At 45.3% G+C, this 21505-nt stretch overlaps 1 protein-coding gene across 1 annotated transcript in view; it reads right to left on the minus strand.

Annotated features, from left to right (window-relative positions):
• tenm3 (teneurin transmembrane protein 3) overlaps window positions 1-21505 on the minus strand; it is a 380000-nt gene that overhangs the window by 104429 nt on the left and 254066 nt on the right. The window contains exon 6 of the mRNA XM_031836697.1: window positions 9403-9526. Coding sequence (XP_031692557.1) covers window positions 9403-9526 — 124 coding nt within the window. The remainder of the gene's footprint in view (window positions 1-9402; window positions 9527-21505) is intronic.

A 21505-nucleotide genomic window follows, 5' to 3' on the forward strand; every position in this document is an offset into this window, starting at 1 on the left:
TTGTAATGATGAAAGTGAATGGAGGAAGGCATCATCACTATGCATTTGAATACAGCTGTTTAGATTGTTAGCGGAAGCCTGCATTCAGCCATCAGATTAAGATGGTAATCCTCATAACAACCATGCATAATAACTGTTTCCTGAGGCTGCTAGAGTAATGTTGTAATGAGGCACTAGGCTGCTAGAGTAATGTTGTAATGAGGCACTATGCTGTTACAGTAATGTTGTAATGAGGCACTAGACTGCAACAGTAATGTTGTAATGAGGCACTGGGCTGCTACAGTAATGTTGTAATGAGGCACTAGGCTGCTAGAGTAATGTTGTAATGAGGCACTAGGCTGCTACAGTAATGTTGTAATGAGGCACTAGACTGCTAGAGTAATGTTGTAATGAGGCACTAGACTGCTACAGTAATGTAATGAGGCACTAGACTGCAACAGTAATGTTGTAATGAGGCACTAGGCTACTACAGTAATGTAATGAGGCACTAGACTGCAACAGTAATGTTGTAATGAGGCACTAGGCTGCTAGAGTAATGTTGTAATGAGGCACTAGGCTGCTAGAGTAATGTTGTAATGAGGCACTAGGCTGCTACAGTAATGCTGTAATGAGGCACTCGACTGCTACAGTAATGTTGTAATGAGACAATAGCCTGTTGTTAGGTCTGTTTGTACTGTGCTATGGTCGTTGTAATGAGGCAGTAGGCAGAACAGTAGCCTGGTCTAAGGTCTGATTGTACTGTGTTATGGTTGTTGTAATGAGGCAGTAGGCAGAACAGTAGCCTGGTCTCAGGTCTGTTTGTACTGTGTTATGGTCGTTGTAATGTAGCTACTGTAACACACTAGTGCCAAACACCTGCTAATGTTACAACCACAGAAATATAAGTCATTGGTAAATGTTCTAGTCATTTAATTTCTATAGTCCAGACACCCCATTTCAGTCTTTGTCACCACCACATTAACGAACCCCGACTCACGGTCACACACTTTACCAGTAATTCCCAGTAATATTATATCTTATCCCATAAGGATCCGAGAGGACTATTATTTTGGGAAATACATCTCATCTAGACATAACCCATCACCATACACACAACACCCCTACAAATACATAAGCATGAGTTGGACACATTATCATCCACACAGTAACACAGTGTGTGTGTTTGTTTGTGAGAGAGAGCTAAAGGCTACCTCCGAAGGGAATCATGGCAGTCACGGGGGAATCGACTGGTCTGCTACGGTTACTAATGGACAGCAGCTGTTGTTAATAATCCATTAATTATTGCAGAAGTGGTTCAGGGGACCTGTGGTGTATGTGTGAGTGGTTCAGGGGACCTGTGAGATTCATAACGCCAGAGAGAGAGAATGTGTGATGCAGTACATGCTTACAAAGGGCCATTTCCACTGTCCGAAGAAGCAATTAGACACAAAATGCTGCTTGCTAGTGAAACACTGGTCTCTCTCTCTGTCGCTATCTTTCCCCTTCCTCTCTCTCTCTCTCTGTGAGCTAGGGTAAAAATAGGACCTCATACGGTAAAACTTTAAATTAAATGGCAAAGTTCTACGGTATGTATGAGATGCTGCTGCCCTCAAGCAGTAAAGATGAGATGTGTTTGAATAGTAACACAATCAATATCATGCTGTGTATTGAACTGTCCAGTCCACCCTACATGAGAAAAAGATGAGCATCTATTTATCATCACACTAAGCCCCACAAACACACACGGACAACCACTTGAAAAACATGATTCACTTAAGTCTTTAGAAAAACAAACTATCCGTCAACATAACATTTTCTTGTGTGCAACAGTAGATGCATATTCAATCAACCACTTCGGGAAAAAACGGCTTTCTTAGAGCACCTGGCTCTCTCTCTATTATAATGCACTATGGCTCAACAGTGTGGCCAATGTACTGAGTGTTGTCAGGAGTAATGCTAGTAATCAAACAGTAATCTGTATTAAAGGCTCTTAATTGTTGGAACATCACTGATAGAACTAGACCAACACAGAAGTAGAGAAAGCCTTTCTCTTGATCATGTGGTGCATCAACAAGGACAAGGATGAACAAGGAGAAAGAGACAATGGTGTGTGTGTGTGTGTGTGTGGTTGGCCCTATGCCATTACTACTGTGTGATAATGCAGCAGCTTCAGCTCAGGCTAGACACCACCAGCTCTGACAGCTATACATACACTGATCAGTTCACATACACAGATCAGATGAACTACACAGATCAGATGACATACACAGATCAGATGACATACACAGATCAGATGACATACACAAATCAGATGACATACACAGATCAGATGACATACACAGATCAGATGACATACACAGATCAGATGACATACACAGATCAGATGACATACACAGATCAGATGACATACACAGATCAGATGATATACACAGATCAGATTACATACACAGATCAGATTACATACACATATCAGATTACATACACAGATCAGATTACATACACAGATCAGATTGAACATGATGTCATGGTGGAAGACAAGAGCTGTGTTCGAATACTCATATTAACCACACTATTTGTGACGTGATTGAGTAAATAGTATGCTTATTGGTCATAGTATGGATATAGTTAGTATGCTGAAAGTTCCCGGATGTCGTACTAAATTCGCCAAAATACGAAGTATACACGCATAGGACACGATTTCCGTACTTCCGGGCCTATACTGCAATTCCTTAGGAAATGGGAATTGGCTTCACTTTGTTTTCAGATTTTAAGAAAATAGAGGAAAATATGCAGCAGAAGTCCGACGAGAGCGGATACAAATTCATGGTTTTAACTAATTATGACAAATGTTAAGAAAATGTTGAGCAATGTAATGAAGTAATGACTTTTCAAATAAGTTACCTTCCACGTTATGTTGGCTGACAATTTGTTAGCTACGCTGTATTTACGAACCACACAGCATATCATTACAGCAGTATGTACCAGTGTGTTAGCTAGCTACCTATAACGTTAGTTGGCTACTTATACATCAAACTTGCCAGTATATTAACTATAGGCTGTCTAACTACCCAACGTCTATTGACTTGATTATTCCCATCATTCTTAGCTCAACTAAATGGTATAGTATAGTCGGTGTGCGTTCTCAATGGACATTCGGGTGCTTTCGTAAATTCGCTCTGGCTATTGTCTGAGTGTACCAGAGTACAGAATGACGAATTTACGAGCGCTCAACACCCATTGAATATGCCCGATGTCAGTTAACATCGGCAAAAAAGCATAAACAGTCACCAACGCTCTGGATAACATGAAAACTGCCTAACCAGCTCTGCTAGGGCGAGTAAAATTGTCAAAGTGGTCTCATTTGTGTCTGGAAGTAGCTAGCAAGCTATCCAACGTTAGCTTGGGTGCTTGACAGCCGTTGTAAGGTCAGAGCGCTCAAATCAACCCTACTCCTCAGCCCAAGTGTCCAGTGCGCGCACCGAGAGCCAAACGCTCTGAATTTACAAACGGACAATCTGACAACGCTCTGAATTTACAAACGGACAATCTGACAACGCTCTGAATTTACAAACGGACAATCTGACAACGCTCTGAATTTACAAACGGACAATCTGACAACGCTCTGAATTTACAAACGGACAATCTGACAACGCTCTGAATTTACAAACGGACAATCTGACAACGCTCTGAATTTACAAACGGACAATCTGACAACGCTCTGAATTTACAAACGGACAATCTGACAACGCTCTGAATTTACGAGTGCACTCTGGCACTCCACATTGAATTTAAGAACACACCCAAAGTCGTAAAATGTTTAACTAGTAATTTGTTACGCTAACTAGCTAGCAAGAGCAACAGCATCAACTTCCGGTAGACAGGCGAATCGCTAATACGCTCAACTGAAAGCATAATGTTCCTTTACAGTATACAGTACTAAAGTGAACTAATAGTATATAGTATGTTGTATATACTCATTAAGTATGTAGTATACAGTATGTTGGTATGGGTATTCGAACACAGCTAAGGTCTTCCTAAAATGATAAGGCAAACCATACATTATTCACAGTTCTATAAATGTGTGTGTGTGTGTGTGTGTGTGTGTGTGCATCATGAATGTATAAGATTGTGTGACTGTAATACGAGTATTTCGTTTTAGTTCTGAAATTTTAGCTACAGTCTTCTAGCTTTACTACACTGTCTTCTAGATTTAATACACTGTCTTCTAGCTTTAATACACTGTCTTCTAGCTTTACTACACTGTCTTCTAGCTTTAATACACTGTCGTCTAGATTTAATACACTGTCATCTAGATGTAATACACTGTCTTCTAGATGTAATACACTGTCTTCTAGCATTACTACACTGTCTTCTAGCTGAACTACACTGTCTTCTTGCTTTACGACACTGTCTTCTAGCTGTACTACACTGTCTTCTAGCTGTACTACACTGTCTTCTAGCTTTAATACACTGTCTTCTACACTTTGCTGTTTCACTCCACCTGGACCTGTCAACAAAGCCCTTTCCTCTCGCCCAGTGCACCTCAATCCAACACTTCCAATCATCGGTGAGAGTGAGTGAGTGAGTGAGTGAGTGCACGAAGGCGATTGCTCTCCTACTCTTCCTCCCCCTGGGTAGACTCTCTTATAGAGAGAGTGCTTTTAGGTTACCTGCCAATCACAGAGGTGAACAACAACATGCAGTCCAAAGATAGGTACTGGACACGCACGCACGCACGCACGCATTATGTGATTTTTTTTTTAGGGGTTGATATATTTTTCGTTATGGAAAATCAAGTCTGAAATTTCAAAGTGGACATTTTGAAACCTTTTTAAACCTCAAACACACTACAAGTTTTTGAATTATTTGTAAAGTTTACATTTTCTCCTGCAACAGGGTGATCAAACTAAGATCCTACACCTGTGTCCGCGGGGCGGGCGGGTTTAGGGTCATGAAATATTGTGTGGATGAAGGGTGGGTTTAGGTTCATGAAATACACTGCTCAAAAAAATAAAGGGAACACTTAAACAACACAATGTAACTCCAAGTCAATCACACTTCTGTGAAATCAAACTGTCCACTTAGGAAGCAACACTGATTGACAAAAAATGTCACATGCTGTTGTGCAAATGGAATAGACAACAGGTGGAAATTATAGGCAATTAGCAAGACACCCCCAATAAAGGAGTGGCTCTGCAGGTGGTGACCACAGACCACTTCTCAGTTCCTATACTTCCTGGCTGATACTATGGACTAGCCCGCCCGTTCCCCAGACCTGAATCCAATTGAGCACATCTGGGACATCATGTCTCGCTCCATCCACCAACGCCACGTTGCACCACAGACTGTCCAGGAGTTGGCGGATGCTTTAGTCCAGGTCTGGGAGGGGATCCCTCAGGAGACCATCCGCCACCTCATCAGGAGCATGCCCAGGCATTGTAGGGAGGCACGTGGAGGCCACACACACTACTGAGCCTCATTTTGACTTGTTTTAAGGACATTACATCAAAGTTGGATCAGCCTGTAGTGTGGTTTTCCACTTTCATTTTGAGTGTGACTCCAAATCCAGACATCTATGGGTTGATAAATTTGATTTCCATTGATAATTTTAGTGTGATTTTGTTGTCAGCACATTCAACTATGTAAAGAAAAAAGTATTTAATAAGAATATTTCATTCATTCAGATCTAGGATGTGTTATTTTAGTGTTCCCTTCATTTTTTTGAGCAGTGTATTTTGTGGATGAAGGGTGTGTGGGTGGTGGGCGGGTTGGACAAAGATAAAATGATCCATAAAAAAATTCCATAAATGTAGGATAATTCTTGTGCAATTCATATCTATATGATACATTGAGGTTTTTCTTTCATGATTTTGATCAGGCATTCGGGCGTAAACCTAAGCTTTACGGCCTAACTGTACGTGTGCCAAATATACTCCGATAGCCAAATGTTATTGGGAACTTGGGCAGAAAAAGTTAACGGCGATCCACTGAGGCAAAAAGGACAAAAGTGTTCAGTACATGTTGTATATTTGCAGGTCGGGTGCAGGCCTCCTATTTATCACAGATAGTCGGGCGGTTGCAGACGGGTTATTAGCAATTGCTGGTGGGTGCGGGTCAACAAACAGCTGACCCGCGCATCACTAGCAGACACACACACACATTCACTCACTCACTGAGACGAGTGTGAAGGGAGAGTCAGCGTATATTTATCAATGTGTGCATGTATGTTTAGATGCACTTTACTTTTCTAACACTGTGTATGTGTGTGTGTGTGTGTGTGTGTGTGTGTGCACATGTCTATTTGTGGTAGTCCATTCATTCACATCAGTGAACAAAGCCATAGGCTGTCACTGCAGACCGTTGATGGCCCCGGCTCACACAGAGAGAGAGGAAGAGGTAGAGAGATAGGAGGCCAAGGTTAGTTGAAGGAGGAGAGAAAGGAGGAGGGAGGGATTTTGTATTGATTAGAAGTGATGTGCTGAGTGGCGGCATGGCTGTGTTAATTAGTCGGTTATGATGAGGGCTGGAAGAGCTCATTTAGATTGAGAGCGTTCATTACTTCCTCACGTTAATGTAAATACTATCATGTTAGCATGACCACTCCTCTTCCTCCTCCTCCACAGTGGCTTTTAGACTCTCAGTTCACCTCAGTTAGAGATCTGTCTGTCTGAATGTTGTCTGAATGGTGGTGACGGTCACTGTTACCTTGTACTGTCTGATATCTAACCAAACAAACAACCACATAAAAATAAAGAAGATGGGGATAAAGGGAAGAGGAGAGGGATGTTTGGAGGGACATGGTGAGTGGAAGAGACACGGTGAGTGGAAGAGACATGGTGAGTGGAAGAGACACGGTGAGTGGAAGAGACATGGTGAGTGGAAGAGACATGGTGAGTGGAAGAGACATGGTGAGTGGAAGAGACATGGTGAGTGGAAGAGACACGGTGAGTGGAAGGGACACGGTGAGTGGAAGGGACATGGTGAGTGGAAGAGACATGGTGAGTGGAAGAGACATGGTGAGTGGAAGAGACATGGTGAGTGGAAGAGACATGGTGAGTGGAAGAGACACGGTGAGTGGAAGAGACACGGTGAGTGGAAGGGACACGGTGAGTGGAAGAGACACGGTGAGTGGAAGAGACACGGTGAGTGGAAGAGACACGGTGAGTGGAAGAGACACGGTGAGTGGAAGGGACACGGTGACTGGAAGAGACACGGTGAGTGGAAGAGACACGGTGAGTGGAAGAGACACGGTGAGTGGAAGAGACACGGTGAGTGGAAGAGACATGGTGAGTGGAAGAGACACGGTGGAGAGAGAAAGAGAATAAAAGAGAGAGAGACAGCCTGCTCGCAGAACTGAACAAGTGTCAACCTAATTGTGTCAGCGAAGGTTAGGAGGGGGAGGAGAACGCCTCTACCCTCCCCTGTACTGGGACACAAGCACGGGAGGGAACAGGAGCACACGGGGACGCACGGACACCCATCAAATCACCGGCACAAGAAGCAGATCAGCAGCATCTCAAATGGCACCCTACTCCCTATATAGTGCACTACTTTGGACTAAATGTAGGTCAAATGTAGTGCACTAAATAGGGAACAGAGTGCCATTTGGGACGCAGTCTAAGCCTGTCTCATAGTGGGAGATGAGACAGTGGTGGAAGTACTGGGGCTCATGCTAGTCCATTCTCTCCTCAGCTCTCTGCAGTACGATGGCCCAGTGTCATGAATTTATTTCATCTCTACTATGCTCTACTATGCTAATTTGAACCTACACTCGACCCAAATTAAGAAGAAAAAGTGTGTGATTATAGATGTATACTCATAACTCGCGACCCCACCTCTCACATGCCCAGGTCCCACTTTGGGTCCCGACCCATAGTTTAAGAAACCCTGCTCTAGTCAGCTCTCTGCTGCCCAGTCATAGACTTAGTTTGTAAGGTCAGTCCACTTCCAGAAAAAGCCACTATGTCTCACCTCAGCCTACAGAGACCAACACAGAGTCTGTACTACCTCAAATACCTGCAGTACTACCATCCCCTCTCCTCTCCACAGGGGATTCAGAGTGATGGTGGACATGGAAAAGGTGTGTGTGAGTGTGTGTGTGTGTTACAAAGGTGTGTGTGTGTTGGTGTGAGAAAGGGATCGATAAAGAGAAACATTGCTGTGTAAGACAGCTACAAAAAGTGTGTGTGTGTTATTAGAGCTGTAGTGTGTGTCCGATGAGGATACAGTGTGTGTCTGGAGGTCAGTGGCAAGTAGAGTTTGATAGAGTGACTGCATTATGAGGTGTTCAGTGGGAGTGTGACCCGGCTGGTAGTCTTCACACACGCGCACACACACACATACACGCACCATTTGGCTGGTGGCTGGGCTATGCCTCTGGATAATGGGCCTGGATGAATGATGGCAGGGTGTGTGTGAGCGTGTGTGTGTGTGTGTGTGTGTGGGTAGAGTCTTCAAAACACTATCTTTACACAAAGCAATCTGAGGACATTCACACTTTAGGAGGCTCTTTCTCTAGGAGAAAGCTAAGTGCAATGTTTAGTGAATAAATCAGAGCAGGCTTAATGCAGATGTGAGAGGGGGTTTATCCCACTGCATTCTCCTTGGGTTTCTCCATAGACACAAGCTCACCTACACAGCCACCACAAAAACAGCACTAAAAGAAAGAGCTATAAGGGCCTCCCGAGTGGTGCAGTGGTCTAAGGCACTGTGCCACTAGAGTTGGGTTCGAGTCCAGGCTCTGTCGCAGCCGGTCGCGACCAGGAGACCCATGGACCGGCGCACCATTGGCCCAGCGTCGTCCAGGTTAGGAGAGGGTTTGGCCGGCAGGGACGTCCTTGTCCCATCGTGCACTAGAGACTCCTGTGGCGGGCCGGGCGCAGTGCACGCTGACACGGTCGCCAGGTGTATGGTGTTGCACATTGGTGCGGCTGGCTTCCAGGTTAAGCGGGCATTGTGTCAAGAAGCAGTGCGGCTTGGTTGGATTGTGTTTCGGAGGACGCATTACTCTCGACCTTTGCCTCTCCCGATGAGACAAGACTATAACTACCAATTGGATAACACAAAATTGGGGAGAAAAAATGGGGTATAAAAAAAAGAAAGAGCTATAGGGTGCCTATCGGTAAAGAGACAAAAAGTTGCTAGTTCAAACCCCCAAGCAGAATAGTTGAAAAATCTGTCACTGTGCTCTTGAGCAAGGCACTTAACCCTAATAGCTCCTGTAAGTTGCTCTGGATAAGAACTTCTGTAAATGACTATGTCCAGTGTGAGAGGTACAGTATAACCTTGTCAGTGTGGTTAAACACTGTGTTACTATGTGGTCAGATCACTGCCCTCTCTTCTAATACTGGTACTTAAAGCCTCTGGCCACTATGCACACAGGGCCCAATGAGTCGGTGTGTGTGTGTGTTCTAGGCTCCTTACCGTTATCAGCAGACAGTGCGGTGATGGTGTTGGGTGTGGTGTCTGACTTCCCCTGACCGTTCTCAAAGGTGTAGCCCTCTGTCTCCTGCATCTGCCAGTTCAGACCAAACAGATGCATGGCTACAATAGGGGGGAGAGAGAGAGAAAATACTTGTTACTCTCAGTGGTCGAGGGCTCAACAACACACACACACACACACACACACACACACACACACACACACACACACACACACCATAAAGACAGATTACCTAGCAGCGAGTCAGAGATAGGATGCCTCATCGAACTCTATCAGATAAAAAGACAACAGGAGAAGTATTCCTCCATCGATTATGGTTTGGGTTCTAACAAGCTCTTGGATTGGCCGGACCCTTCAGGGTGTGTATATATCTGAACCTGTGTGTGTGGCTGTAGGAGGTGAGTTGGGAGTTGTAGAAAGATAATCAGTCAAAATATGAATCTGTCAAAATAAGAGCAGGTATTGTTGTTTGAAAAATCCAATATGCTAACCTAGGCCCTGAGAGGAGAGAGAGATGGAGGGAGGGAGCTGGAGAGATGGAGCCACGCAGTTTAGAGCGTTAACATCAAGACGGCCCTCTGGCTGGATATAATTCAATCCCACACCTTTCTCTCTCGTTCCTTCTCTCTCCCCCCTCCTCTCCATTTCGCTCTCTCTCTGAGTGCTTCTGCGAGAAGCCACACTAAAAGTGAGGAGACACGCGAGATGAGCCAGTTTCTAGTTTTTAACACTGTTTCAGCGCCGTCTGGAGCTGTCATGGCTGCTGAGGGCTTTAGTAGGAGCCAGACATGATGGAGGCCTGAGGACTGTGACTCAGACAGTACTGGAGGACCAGTAGTAAGTCTGGTGAGAATGACTGTTTAGTACCAACACGCACGCACACACACACACACACGTGCACACACGCACACGCACACGCACACACACACACACACACACACACACACACACACACACACACACACACACACACACACACACACACACACACACACACACGTGTCAGTGTGTGTGTGTCCTGTGTGAGTAATAAGCCTGCCTGGCTGCACAGTCTAGCTCTAATGAGGGGAGTTTAGTAGTGCACACAGGCCCCTGTGGTTTTCTACCTGAACACACACTCACAACCACCTATAAATCACTATAAAAGTAGGGGATGTTGGTGTATACTGGCTGTGTGGTGGGGAGTATGTGTGTTCTGTATAAGTGTGTGTATTTGTGTGTGTGTTAGCTGGTTGTAGGATATCTAGACATTATAGCTGGCGGGAATGGAAGCGAGAGAGAAGGAGGGTAAGGGACAGAGAGGTCAAATGGTGGAGAGAGAGAGAGAGGTAGAGAGAGTGAGGCGAAGCAAAGAGGTAGAGAGGTAGAGAGAGTGAGGGGAAGCAGAGGTAGAGAGAAGAGAGAGTGAGGGGAAGCAGAGGTAGAGAGAAGAGAGAGTGAGGGGAAGCAGAGAGGTAGAGAGAAGAGAGAGTGAGGGGAAGACGAGAGGTAGAGAGAAGAGAGAGTGAGGGGAAGCAGAGAGGTAGAGAGAAGAGAGAGTGAGGGGAAGATGAGAGGTAGAGAGAAGAGAGAGTGAGGGGAAGCAGAGAGGTAGAGAGAAGAGAGAGTGAGGGGAAGACGAGAGGTAGAGAGGTAGAGAGAGAGAGAGAGAGAGAGAGAGAGAGAGAGAGTGAGGGGAAGCATAGAGGTAGAGAGAAGAGAGAGTGAGGGGAAGACGAGAGGTAGAGAGGTAGAGAGAGAGACAGAGAGAGAGAGTGAGGGGAAGCAGAGAGGTAGAGAGGTAGAGAGAGAGAGAGAGAGAGGGGAAGCAGAGAGGTAGAGAGGTAGAGAGAGAGAGGGGAAGCAGAGAGGTAGAGAGGTAGAGAGAGAGAGGGGAAGCAGAGAGGTAGAGAGGTAGAGAGAGAGAGAGAGAGAGAGGGGAAGCAGAGAGGTAGAGAGAGAGAGTGAGGGGAAGCAGAGAGGTAGAGAGGTAGAGAGAGAGAGAGAGAGTGAGGGGAAGCAGAGAGGTAGAGAGAAGAGGGAGAATGTGTAGGGTAAGCTGAGGGAATCCTCTAGCATTGGGCCCGGAGGCCAGAGTGTTTTCAACCAGAGTCCCCCACAGTTTCAAAGCCTTCTCTCTCTCTCTCTCTCTCTCTCTCTCATTAAATTAGAGTGGTGTGGTGCTGGGGAGGGCCTCCTGCGGTGGGCAGGACCAGAGGGTCATGGGAGAAAAGTTGGCGGATCGACACCAAGTGCTGCCAGAGTGGAGCATGCTGGGAGGCCCTCAGACAACCTTTACACAACCACGAGACAACCGTTAAACAATGTTGAGATATCCATCTCTGAGCTAGGTTCGTCAAAACAGCATCAAAACCCTTCGAGCTTGAATCAAACACCAGTCTCTGGACCTCTGAGAGCGAGAGGGGGGAGAGAGAAGGCATATAGAGATAGATCGAGAGCAAGGGAAGCATTGGAGAACCAGGCGGACAAAGAGAGACAGGTGTGGACGTGGATGGATATTGGAGTCTTCAAAGCATTTCTATTTGTTAAAAGGTCAACCTTTTCAGACAGAGGAAGTCACGAGGCTGGTGGAGCTCTCATTTACCAGCACTTTCATTAGAAAGACAACCATTAGGCATCCGTCTAAACGTTCATTCACTTTGCTTTCCAAATGTAATACAGAATGCCATTACTTCACTAATGATAGTTCACATATCTGTACAAAATCTGTGCAAAATGGATGCAAATCCACCCCCAGAAATACAAGTCTACTGTTGCATGTCAGTTGTAATATCATTCTGGATTCTTCTATCCATCTAACCAAGGTTTCAGTCTAATGCATCCAAAGCAGGGGAAATATGGGGATGTCAGTGTTTTCCCGGATGATTCCGGAATGATTTCCAGGACCGGAATTCTATGAATGAGAAATCAGGCGGGAGAATTCTTCCCAAAACTCTGGAGAGATGGGAGATTTGTTAACGGTGCGCACGGCTACACCGGGAGAAGAGCCCATTGAGATTTTGCCCGGGTTTTTTTTTCCGCTGGAGAAAAGCATGTGTGTGTGTGTGTACCTGTTTTTGTTGGGGTGTGTGTGTACCTGTTTTTGTTGGGGTGTGTGTGTACCTGTTTTGGTGGGGTGTGTGTGTACCTGTTTTTGGTGGGGTGTGTGTGTACCTGGTTTTGGTGGGGTGTGTGTGTACCTGTTTTGGTGGGGTGTGTGTGTACCTGTTTTTGGTGGGGTGTGTGTGTACCTGTTTTTGTCGGGGTGTGTGTGTACCTGTTTTTGTCGGGGTGTGTGTGTACCTGTTTTTGGTGGGGTGTGTGTGTACCTGTTTTTGTTGGGGTGTGTGTGTACCTGTTTTTGGCGGGGTGTGTGTGTACCTGTTTTTGGTGGGGTGTGTGTGTACCTGTTTTTGGTGGGGTGTGTGTACCTGTTTTTGGTGGGGTGTGTGTGTACCTGTTTTTGGTGGGGTGTGTGTGTACCTGTTTTTGGCGGGGTGTGTGTGTACCTGTTTTTGTTGGTGTGTGTGTGTACCTGTTTTGTTGGGGTGTGTGTGTACCTGTTTTGTTGGGGTGTGTGTGTACCTGTTTTTGGTGGGGTGTGTGTGTACCTGTTTTTGGTGGGGTGTGTATGTACCTGTTTTTGTTGGGGTGTGTGTGTACCTGTTTTTGGTGGGGTGTGTATGTACCTGTTTTTGTTGGGGTGTGTGTGTACCTGTTTTTGTTGGGTTGTGTGTGTACCTGTTTTTGTTGGGGTGTGTGTGTACCTGTTTTTGTTGGGTTGTGTGTGTACCTGTTTTTGTTGGGGAGTGTGTGTACCTGTTTTTGTTGGGGTGTGTGTACCTGTTTTTGGTGGGGTGTGTGTGTGTGTGTGTGTGTATCTGTTTTTGGTGGGGTGTGTGTGTGTGTATCTGTTTTTGGTGGGGTGTGTGTGTGTGTGTGTATCTGTTTTTGGTGGGGTGTATATGTGTATCTGTTTTTGGTGGGGTGTATGTGTGTATCTGTTTTGGTGGGGTGTGTGTGTGTGTATCTGTTTTTGGTGGGGTGTGTGTGTGTGTATCTGTTTTTGGTGGGGTGTGTGTGTGTATCTGTTTTTGGTGGGGTGTATGTATGTATCTGTTTTTGGTGGGGTGTATGTATGTATCTGTTTTTGGTGGGGTGTGTGTGTATCTGTTTTTGGTGGGGTGTATGTGTGTATGTGTGTACCAAAACCCCAACAACAACCAAAACCCCAACAACAACCAAAACAAAACAAAACCCCAACAACAACAACAACCAAAACAAAACAAAACCCCAACAACAACAACAACCACAACCCCAACAACAACCAAAACCCCAACAACAACCACCAAAACAAAACCCCAACAACAACCAAAACCCCAACAACAACCAAAACCCCAACAACAACAACCAAAACAAAACCCCAACAACAACAACAACCAAAACAAAACAAAACCCCAACAACAACCAAAACCCCAACAACAACAACCAAAACCCCAACAACAACAACCAAAACAAAACCCCAACAACAACCAAAACCCCAACAACAACAACCAAAACAAAACCCCAACAACAACAACAACCAAAACAAAACAAAACCCCAACAACAACCAAAACCCCAACAACAACCAAAACAAAACAAAACCCCAACAACAACCAAAACAAAACCCCAACAACAACAACCAAAACAAAACCCCAACAACAACCAAAACCACAACAACAACAACAACCAAAACCCCACAAACAACCAAAACCCCAACAACAACCAAAACCCCAACAACAACCAAAACCACAACAACAACAACAACCAAAACCCCAACAACAACCAAAACCACAACAACAACAACAACAACCAAAACCCCAACAACAACCAAAACCCCAACAACAACCAAAACCACAACAACCAAAACCACAACAACAACCAAAACCCCAACAACAACAACCAAAACCCCAACAACAACAACATCCAAAACCACAACAACAACCAAAACCCCAACAACAACAACAACCAAAACCACAACAACAACAACAACCAAAACCCCAACAACAACCAAAACCACAACAACAACAACAACAACCAAAACAAAACAAAACCCCAACAACAACAATCATGTCAACTTCTCCAGGGTGGTTCAAGGCCACTATTGATTTCCACACTTTCCCACAAATCATACCCAGTTGTGATTGGTCCATTCTCAGTGTTTGAAGCACACTGTGTTGCTGTCCTCCTTTTCTCTGCTCTTTTTGCACTCTTCATGCATTTCTGTTGTTGTCAGTCCTGAATTTGTTTTTCACCCGAAAATAAAGTATCCCCAAAGCAACACAGCCCAGTAAAATATTTGAACACGATCAAATGATTATTTGATAAACAAACATACAACAATGAACTTTCCTAGTCAGTGAGAAATAAAGAACAAACGTGAAACAGAGCGAGAAATAGGCACTCACTCCTTGCTTAAAATAGTTGAGCATATAAATGTTGAATTTAAAAGTAGGCCATGATAGGAAGAAGTCATGCATTTCTCCCCCATCTCCCAGTTACACAACTGATGACATAACCAGTAAACGTGATTTCTTTCCTCCCAGGTCTCTTTGTTTGTCTAATGTGTATGAAAGTGTTCCTCTGTACATGTGAAAAGCAACGCAAAGAATTTATGGGTGGCTGGGGAGGATGAGAGTGTTTTCAGAAAGTGGGGGGAGAAAGATAGAAAGAGAGAGTGAGAAAAGGGGGGAGAGAGAGAGAGGGATGAGAGAGAGAGAGAGAGAGAGAGGATGGGTGGAAAGTGTTCAGAACAAGAAAAAAATAGGAGAGAGAGAGATCGAGAGAGAGGGGGGGAGAGAGAGAGGTGAGAGAGAGAGAGCGAGAGAGAGAGAGAGGGGTGAGAGAGAGAGGGGTGAGAGAGAGAGAGAGAGAGAGAGAGAGAGAGAGAGAGAGAGAGAGAGAGAGAGAGAGAGAGAGAGAGAGAGATGAGAGAGAGAGAGAGAGAGAGAGAGAGAGAGGGGTGAGAGAGAGAGAGCGAGAAGATAGAGAGAAGTTGGAGAGGAAAAGTGTTCAGAACAAGACCCTTACTATATATTTGGCATCTCCAAAGTCTGAGGTGTTAACCCCAAACATCCCTTCACCTACAGTAGCACTGTATAACAAAGGGATGGGCGTAATACGTGTGTGTGTGTGTGTGTGTGTGTGTGTGTGTGTGTGTGTGTGTGTGTGTGTGTGTTGGCCTATCTACCATCGACACTCTCCATCCATCCAAGTGGGGTATTCAATAATTAAGAGCAGGTTGGCAGAGAGGGATGGGGAGAGTGTGAGAGAAATGTAGAGCGAGAGAGAGGGAGGGAGGGAGGGAGGGAGGGAGGGAGGGAGGGAGGGAGGGAGGGAGGGAGGGAGGGAGGGAGGGAGGGAGGGAGGGAGGGGAGGGAGGGAGGTGGAGAAATATAGTGTTAGATAATTAGAGAGATATAGAGAAAGACGTGAAAGCACGTTCATATAGAGATAAGAATAATCCCCCTACATAGTGCACGACATTGGGCCCTGGTCAAAAGCAGTGCACTATATACAGTTTACATACACCTCAGCCAAATACATTAAACTCAGTTTTTCCCAGTTCCTTACATTTAATCCTAGTAAAAAATTCCCTGTCTAAGGTCAGTTAGGATCACCACTTTATTTTAAGAATGTGAAAATCCTGGTAAAACCCTGGATCATTGTTATTCTAACTTCCGCGACGCATTAAAGGCCCTCCCCCGCCCTCCCTTTGGAAAAGCTGACCACGACTCCATTTTGTTGCTCCCAGCCTATAGACAGAGACTAAAACAGGAAGCTCCCACGCTCAGGTCTGTTCAACGCTGGTCCGACCAATCTGATTCCACTGATTCCAGATTGCTTCGATCACGTGGATTGGGATATGTTCCGCACTGCGTCAAACAACAACATTGACGAATACACTGATTCGGTGAGTGAGTTTATTAGCAAGTGCATCGGCGATGTCGTACCCACAGCACCTATTAAAACATTCCCAAACCAGAAACCGTGGATTGATGGCAGCATTAGAGCGAAACTGAAAGCGCGAACCACTGCTTTTAACCAGGGCAAGGTGACCGGAAACCGAATACAAACAGTGTAGCTATTCCCTCCGCAAGGCAATCAAACAAGCTAAGCGTCAGTATAGAGACAAAGTAGAGTCGCAATTCAACGGCTCAGACACAAGAGGTATGTGGCAGGGTCTACAGTCAATCACGGATTACAAAAAGAAAACAGCCTTGTTGCGGACCAGGATGTCTTGGTCCCAGACAGACTAAACAACTTCTTTGCCTGCTTTGAGGACAATACAGTGCCACTGACACGGCCCGCTACCAAAACCTGTGGACTCTCCTTCACTGCAGCCGGCGTGAGTAAAACATTTAAACGTGTTAACCCTCGCAAGGCTGCATGCCCAGACGGCATCCCCAGCCGCGTCCATAATTAGCAAATAAATTCATTAAAAAATCCTACAATGTGATTTTCTGGATTTTTTCCCCTCATTTTGTCTGTCATAGTTGAAGTGTACCTATGATGAAAATTACAGGCCTCTCTCACCTTTTTAGTTAGGAGAACTTGCACAATTGGTGGCTGACTAAATACTTTTTTGCCCCACTGTATCCACATCACTTTCCTACCTCATGATGCCATCTATTTTGTGAAGTGCACCAGTCCCTCCTGCAGCAAAGCACCCCCACAACATGATGCTGCCACCCCCATGCTTCACAGTTGGGATGGTGTTCTTCGGCTTACAAGCCTCCCCCTTTTTCCACCAAACATAACGATGGTCATTATGGCCAAACAGTTCTACTTTGGTTTCATCAGACCAGAGGACATTTCTCCAAAAAGTACGATCTTTATACTGTCTATTGGTCCCCCTCAACTTTAAAGCAACCAGCATTTGGTGACAGGAAAGTCATAGTCCTTTTTGCCGAAGTACCATACAAGCATGGTTGGTTTGTGTGTGTGTGTGTGTGTGTGTGTGTGTGTGTGTGTGTGTGTGTGTGTGTGTGTGTGTGTGTGTGTGTGTGTGTGTGTGTGTGTGTGTGTGTGTGTGTGTGGTGTGTGTGTGTTGGTGTGTGTGTTGTGTGTGCAAAAGCTTTCATTATCGGGTCATAAAGTTGAGCCATGAACATGCTTGAAATAAGTTAGTCAAATTATAGGTCCGGGATCTTAGGCACAACAAATTCCAAACTTATATCACAAATGTAACTTGTAATATATCATACAAATTGCAAAATCCGTAACATATCGCACATAATTGGATGACGTAGTACACTTTAGGCTCGTGAGCACGACTTTCAAAACTACTGGCTGAAATTATACACAAGTTAGAGAGTTCATCTTTAAGTGTGTTTGTGTGTTTTAAAGTTAGAGTGTGTTAGTGTTTGTGTGTTGTAAAGTTAGAGTGTGTTAGTGTTTGTGTATTTTAAAGTTAGTTTGTGTTTGTGTGTGTGTTTTAAAGTTAGTGTGTGTTAGTGTGTGTGTTTTTAAAGTTAGTATGAGTGTGTGTGTGTTGTAAAGTTTGTGTGTGTTAGTGTGTGTGTGTCGCAAATCTCCTCATAACTGTCTTCATGGTCTCATGAATTCTTCATTAAGGGTCTTTCATTATCAGGACTGACTCCGTATGAGGCGACCACTGAGTAAGCATGTGTGTTTCTCCATCACTACAGAAACACATAATGAGGTTTGTAGAAAGACAACAGTGTCCTTCTCCACCAACGTATTCAGTTAAAAGTCTACAGAGAAACTCAATCTGAGGGTGGATGGTAATGATTGTCCCCTACAGGGAGCCGTAGAGATTAGCTCTCCATATTTTACCATAACTTAGCTTTGGTTGGCGAGGCGCCCTACTGTGGTTCTGGTCGGGACATAAATGTTGGAATGATTGGCGCTGGGGCGGAGTGTGTATGCACGCCACTGCACGCACGGACACACACACCCACAGCCCACTGACACCCCACTGACACAGCAACCATTTCCTGCTGGGTTGGATTCCATCATTAGCTTTCTGGTAGGAAGAGAACGTGTTGTTGTCGCTGTACTGAACAGGTCATTCAGGGTCTTTCTTCCTTCCTTTCAAGCCTACTGGGCAGCATGACATATTAATAATGTATCTTCCTTGGTGAGGATGAGGTTATGGGAATCACTGGCGGTTCAGAATAGCGGATGTGGAGGCAAAGGGTTTGTATTCTGTGAGTCCTAGTGTATGTATGTGTGTGTGTACTGCGAGCGTAATACGTGTGTGGAAGAAAGAGAGAGCACTGCATGCACTTATGTATGTGTGAATATGTGTGTGTGTGTGTGCAAGTGTGTGACCTCCCTCACCCTATCTGAGTGACGGACAGGCCCAGAGGCCCATTAGCCGCTGTATTGACAGAGGGGGAGTACTGCTCAAGTGCTGCTAAGTGGACAGCAGACAGATAACATGGCAGCGTCCATCTAGTCGGTCTCTAAGCCTCACAGCTCTATAGTCCACACTGAGGTGTGAGGGCTTCCTGTTCTGTTCTGGACAGCTGCGGGGCTAGATCCATCAGTCTGGACTGACCACTACAAACGGTCAACTGGGCTTACTGTTCCTACCTACTGTGTGTGTGTGTGTGTGTGTGTGTCTGCAGGCGAAAGAGAGAGAGTCCAGTTATCTAGCTACTACACAAAAATACAGGTCTATTGTTTGCAGGTGTGTCTGAATCAACATGATTAATTTCCCTCCATTTCTCTCTCCCTCGGCAAGCGATATCGATGCACCAAGTCTGGAACCAACCATGTCCCTGAACAGCTCCTACCCCCCAAGCCATACGACTGCTAAATAGTTAAATAGCTACATACACTATCTGCATTGGCCCTTTCTGCACTAACTTTTTTTGTTACTCATCACATACACTGCTGCTACTGTTTACTATCTGTCACTTCATTCCTAGTTATGTACATACACATCTACCTCAATGACCTCGTACCCCTGCACATCCACTCAGTACTGGTGCCCAGTGTAGTTATGTACGTACACATCTACCTCAATGACCTCGTACCCCTGCACATCCACTCAGTACTGGTGCCCAGTGTAGTTATGTACATACACATCTACCTCAATGACCTCGTACCCCTGCACATCCACTCAGTACTGCTGCCCAGTGTAGTTATGTACATACACATCTACCTCAATGACCTCGTACCCCTGCACATCCACTCAGTACTGGTGCCCAGTGTAGTTATGTACGTACACATCTACCTCAATGACCTCGTACCCCTGCACATCCACTCAGTACTGGTGCCCAGTGTAGTTATGTACGTACACATCTACCTCAATGACCTCGTACCCCTGCACATCCACTCAGTACTGCTGCCCAGTGTAGTTATGTACATACACATCTACCTCAATGACCTCGTACCCCTGCACATCCACTCAGTACTGCTGCCCAGTGTAGTTATGTACATACACATCTACCTCAATGATCTCGTACCCCTGCACATCCACTCAGTACTGGTGCCCAGTGTAGTTATGTACATACACATCTACCTCAATGACCTCGTACCCCTGCACATCCACTCACTACTGGTGCCCAGTGTAGTTATGTACATACACATCTACCTCAATGACCTCATACCCCTGCACATCCACTCAGTACTGGTGCCCAGTGTAGTTATGTACATACACATCTACCTCAATGACCTCGTACCCCTGCACATCCACTCAGTACTGGTGCCCAGTGTAGTTATGTACATACACATCTACCTCAATGACCTCGTACCCCTGCACATCCACTCACTACTGGTGCCCAGTGTAGTTATGTACATACACATCTACCTCAATGACCTCGTACCCCTGCACATCCACTCAGTACTGGTGCCCAGTGTAGTTATGTACATACACATCTACCTCAATGACCTCGTACCCCTGCACATCCACTCACTACTGGTGCCCAGTGTAGTTATGTACATACACATCTACCTCAATGACCTCGTACCCCTGCACATCCACTCAGTACTGGTGCCCAGTGTAGTTATGTACATACACATCTACCTCAATGACCTCGTACCCCTGCACATCCACTCAGTACTGGTGCCCGGTGTAGTTATGTACATACACATCTACCTCAATGACCTCGTACCCCTGCACATCCACTCAGTACTGGTGCCCAGTGTAGTTATGTACATACACATCTACCTCAATGACCTCGTACCCCTGCACATCCACTCAGTACTGGTGCCCAGTGTAGTTATGTACATACACATCTACCTCAATGACCTCGTACCCCTGCACATCCACTCAGTACTGGTGCCCAGTGTAGTTATGTACATACACATCTACCTCAATGACCTCGTACCCCTGCACATCCACTCAGTACTGGTGCCCAGTGTGTTATCATTACTCATTGTGTATTTATTATTACCTGTGTTATCACGTGTTTCACTTCCTATTATTTCTGATTTCTCTCTACATTGTTGAGAAGGGCCTGTGAGTGAGCATTTCACTGTTAGCCTACAGCTGTTGTTTATGAATCCTGTGATAAACAACATGTGATTTGTCTCTCTCTACAGCAGAGATCCAACAGAGTGGATGAGGGGGAAGAGAGTTCCTTCCCGCTATAGCTGAATGTGCATGGTGAATACTAATACAATCAGATCTCTCTCTCACACACACACACACACACACACACACACACGCAAACACACACACACACACACACACACATTCTCTATGAGCAATAGCTGTGGCATTTGCTATCTATCACAGCTAGTCACAACAACTGGATAGAGGCATCGGGGTACTTGGCAACACACTCCTGTGCGCCTGTGTGTGTGTGTGTGTGTGTCAACAATACTCCTCCGCGCCAGCTGGAAACTGAAACTATTCAGGGTTTATAATCAAAGGCTGAGCAATCACTGTGCTTGTTTAAGGCTGAGCATGTGTCCAATGTCATTGATAGGAAATGCTATCGCTATCAGATTGGCATTTACAGCGCTGTCGAAGGAATGTAAACCAAAGCAAAGCGGAAGAGCCCTGGGGCCTCAGCGATAGACAGCTGTGGTTGGTTACTGCTTTGTCTAAACCTTATGTACCCGTTTCATGTGGTAGATGCTAGATT

The sequence above is a fragment of the Oncorhynchus kisutch genome, linkage group LG12 (genome assembly GCF_002021735.2).
Source record: "Oncorhynchus kisutch isolate 150728-3 linkage group LG12, Okis_V2, whole genome shotgun sequence".
Classification (NCBI taxonomy): Eukaryota; Metazoa; Chordata; class Actinopteri; order Salmoniformes; family Salmonidae; genus Oncorhynchus; species Oncorhynchus kisutch.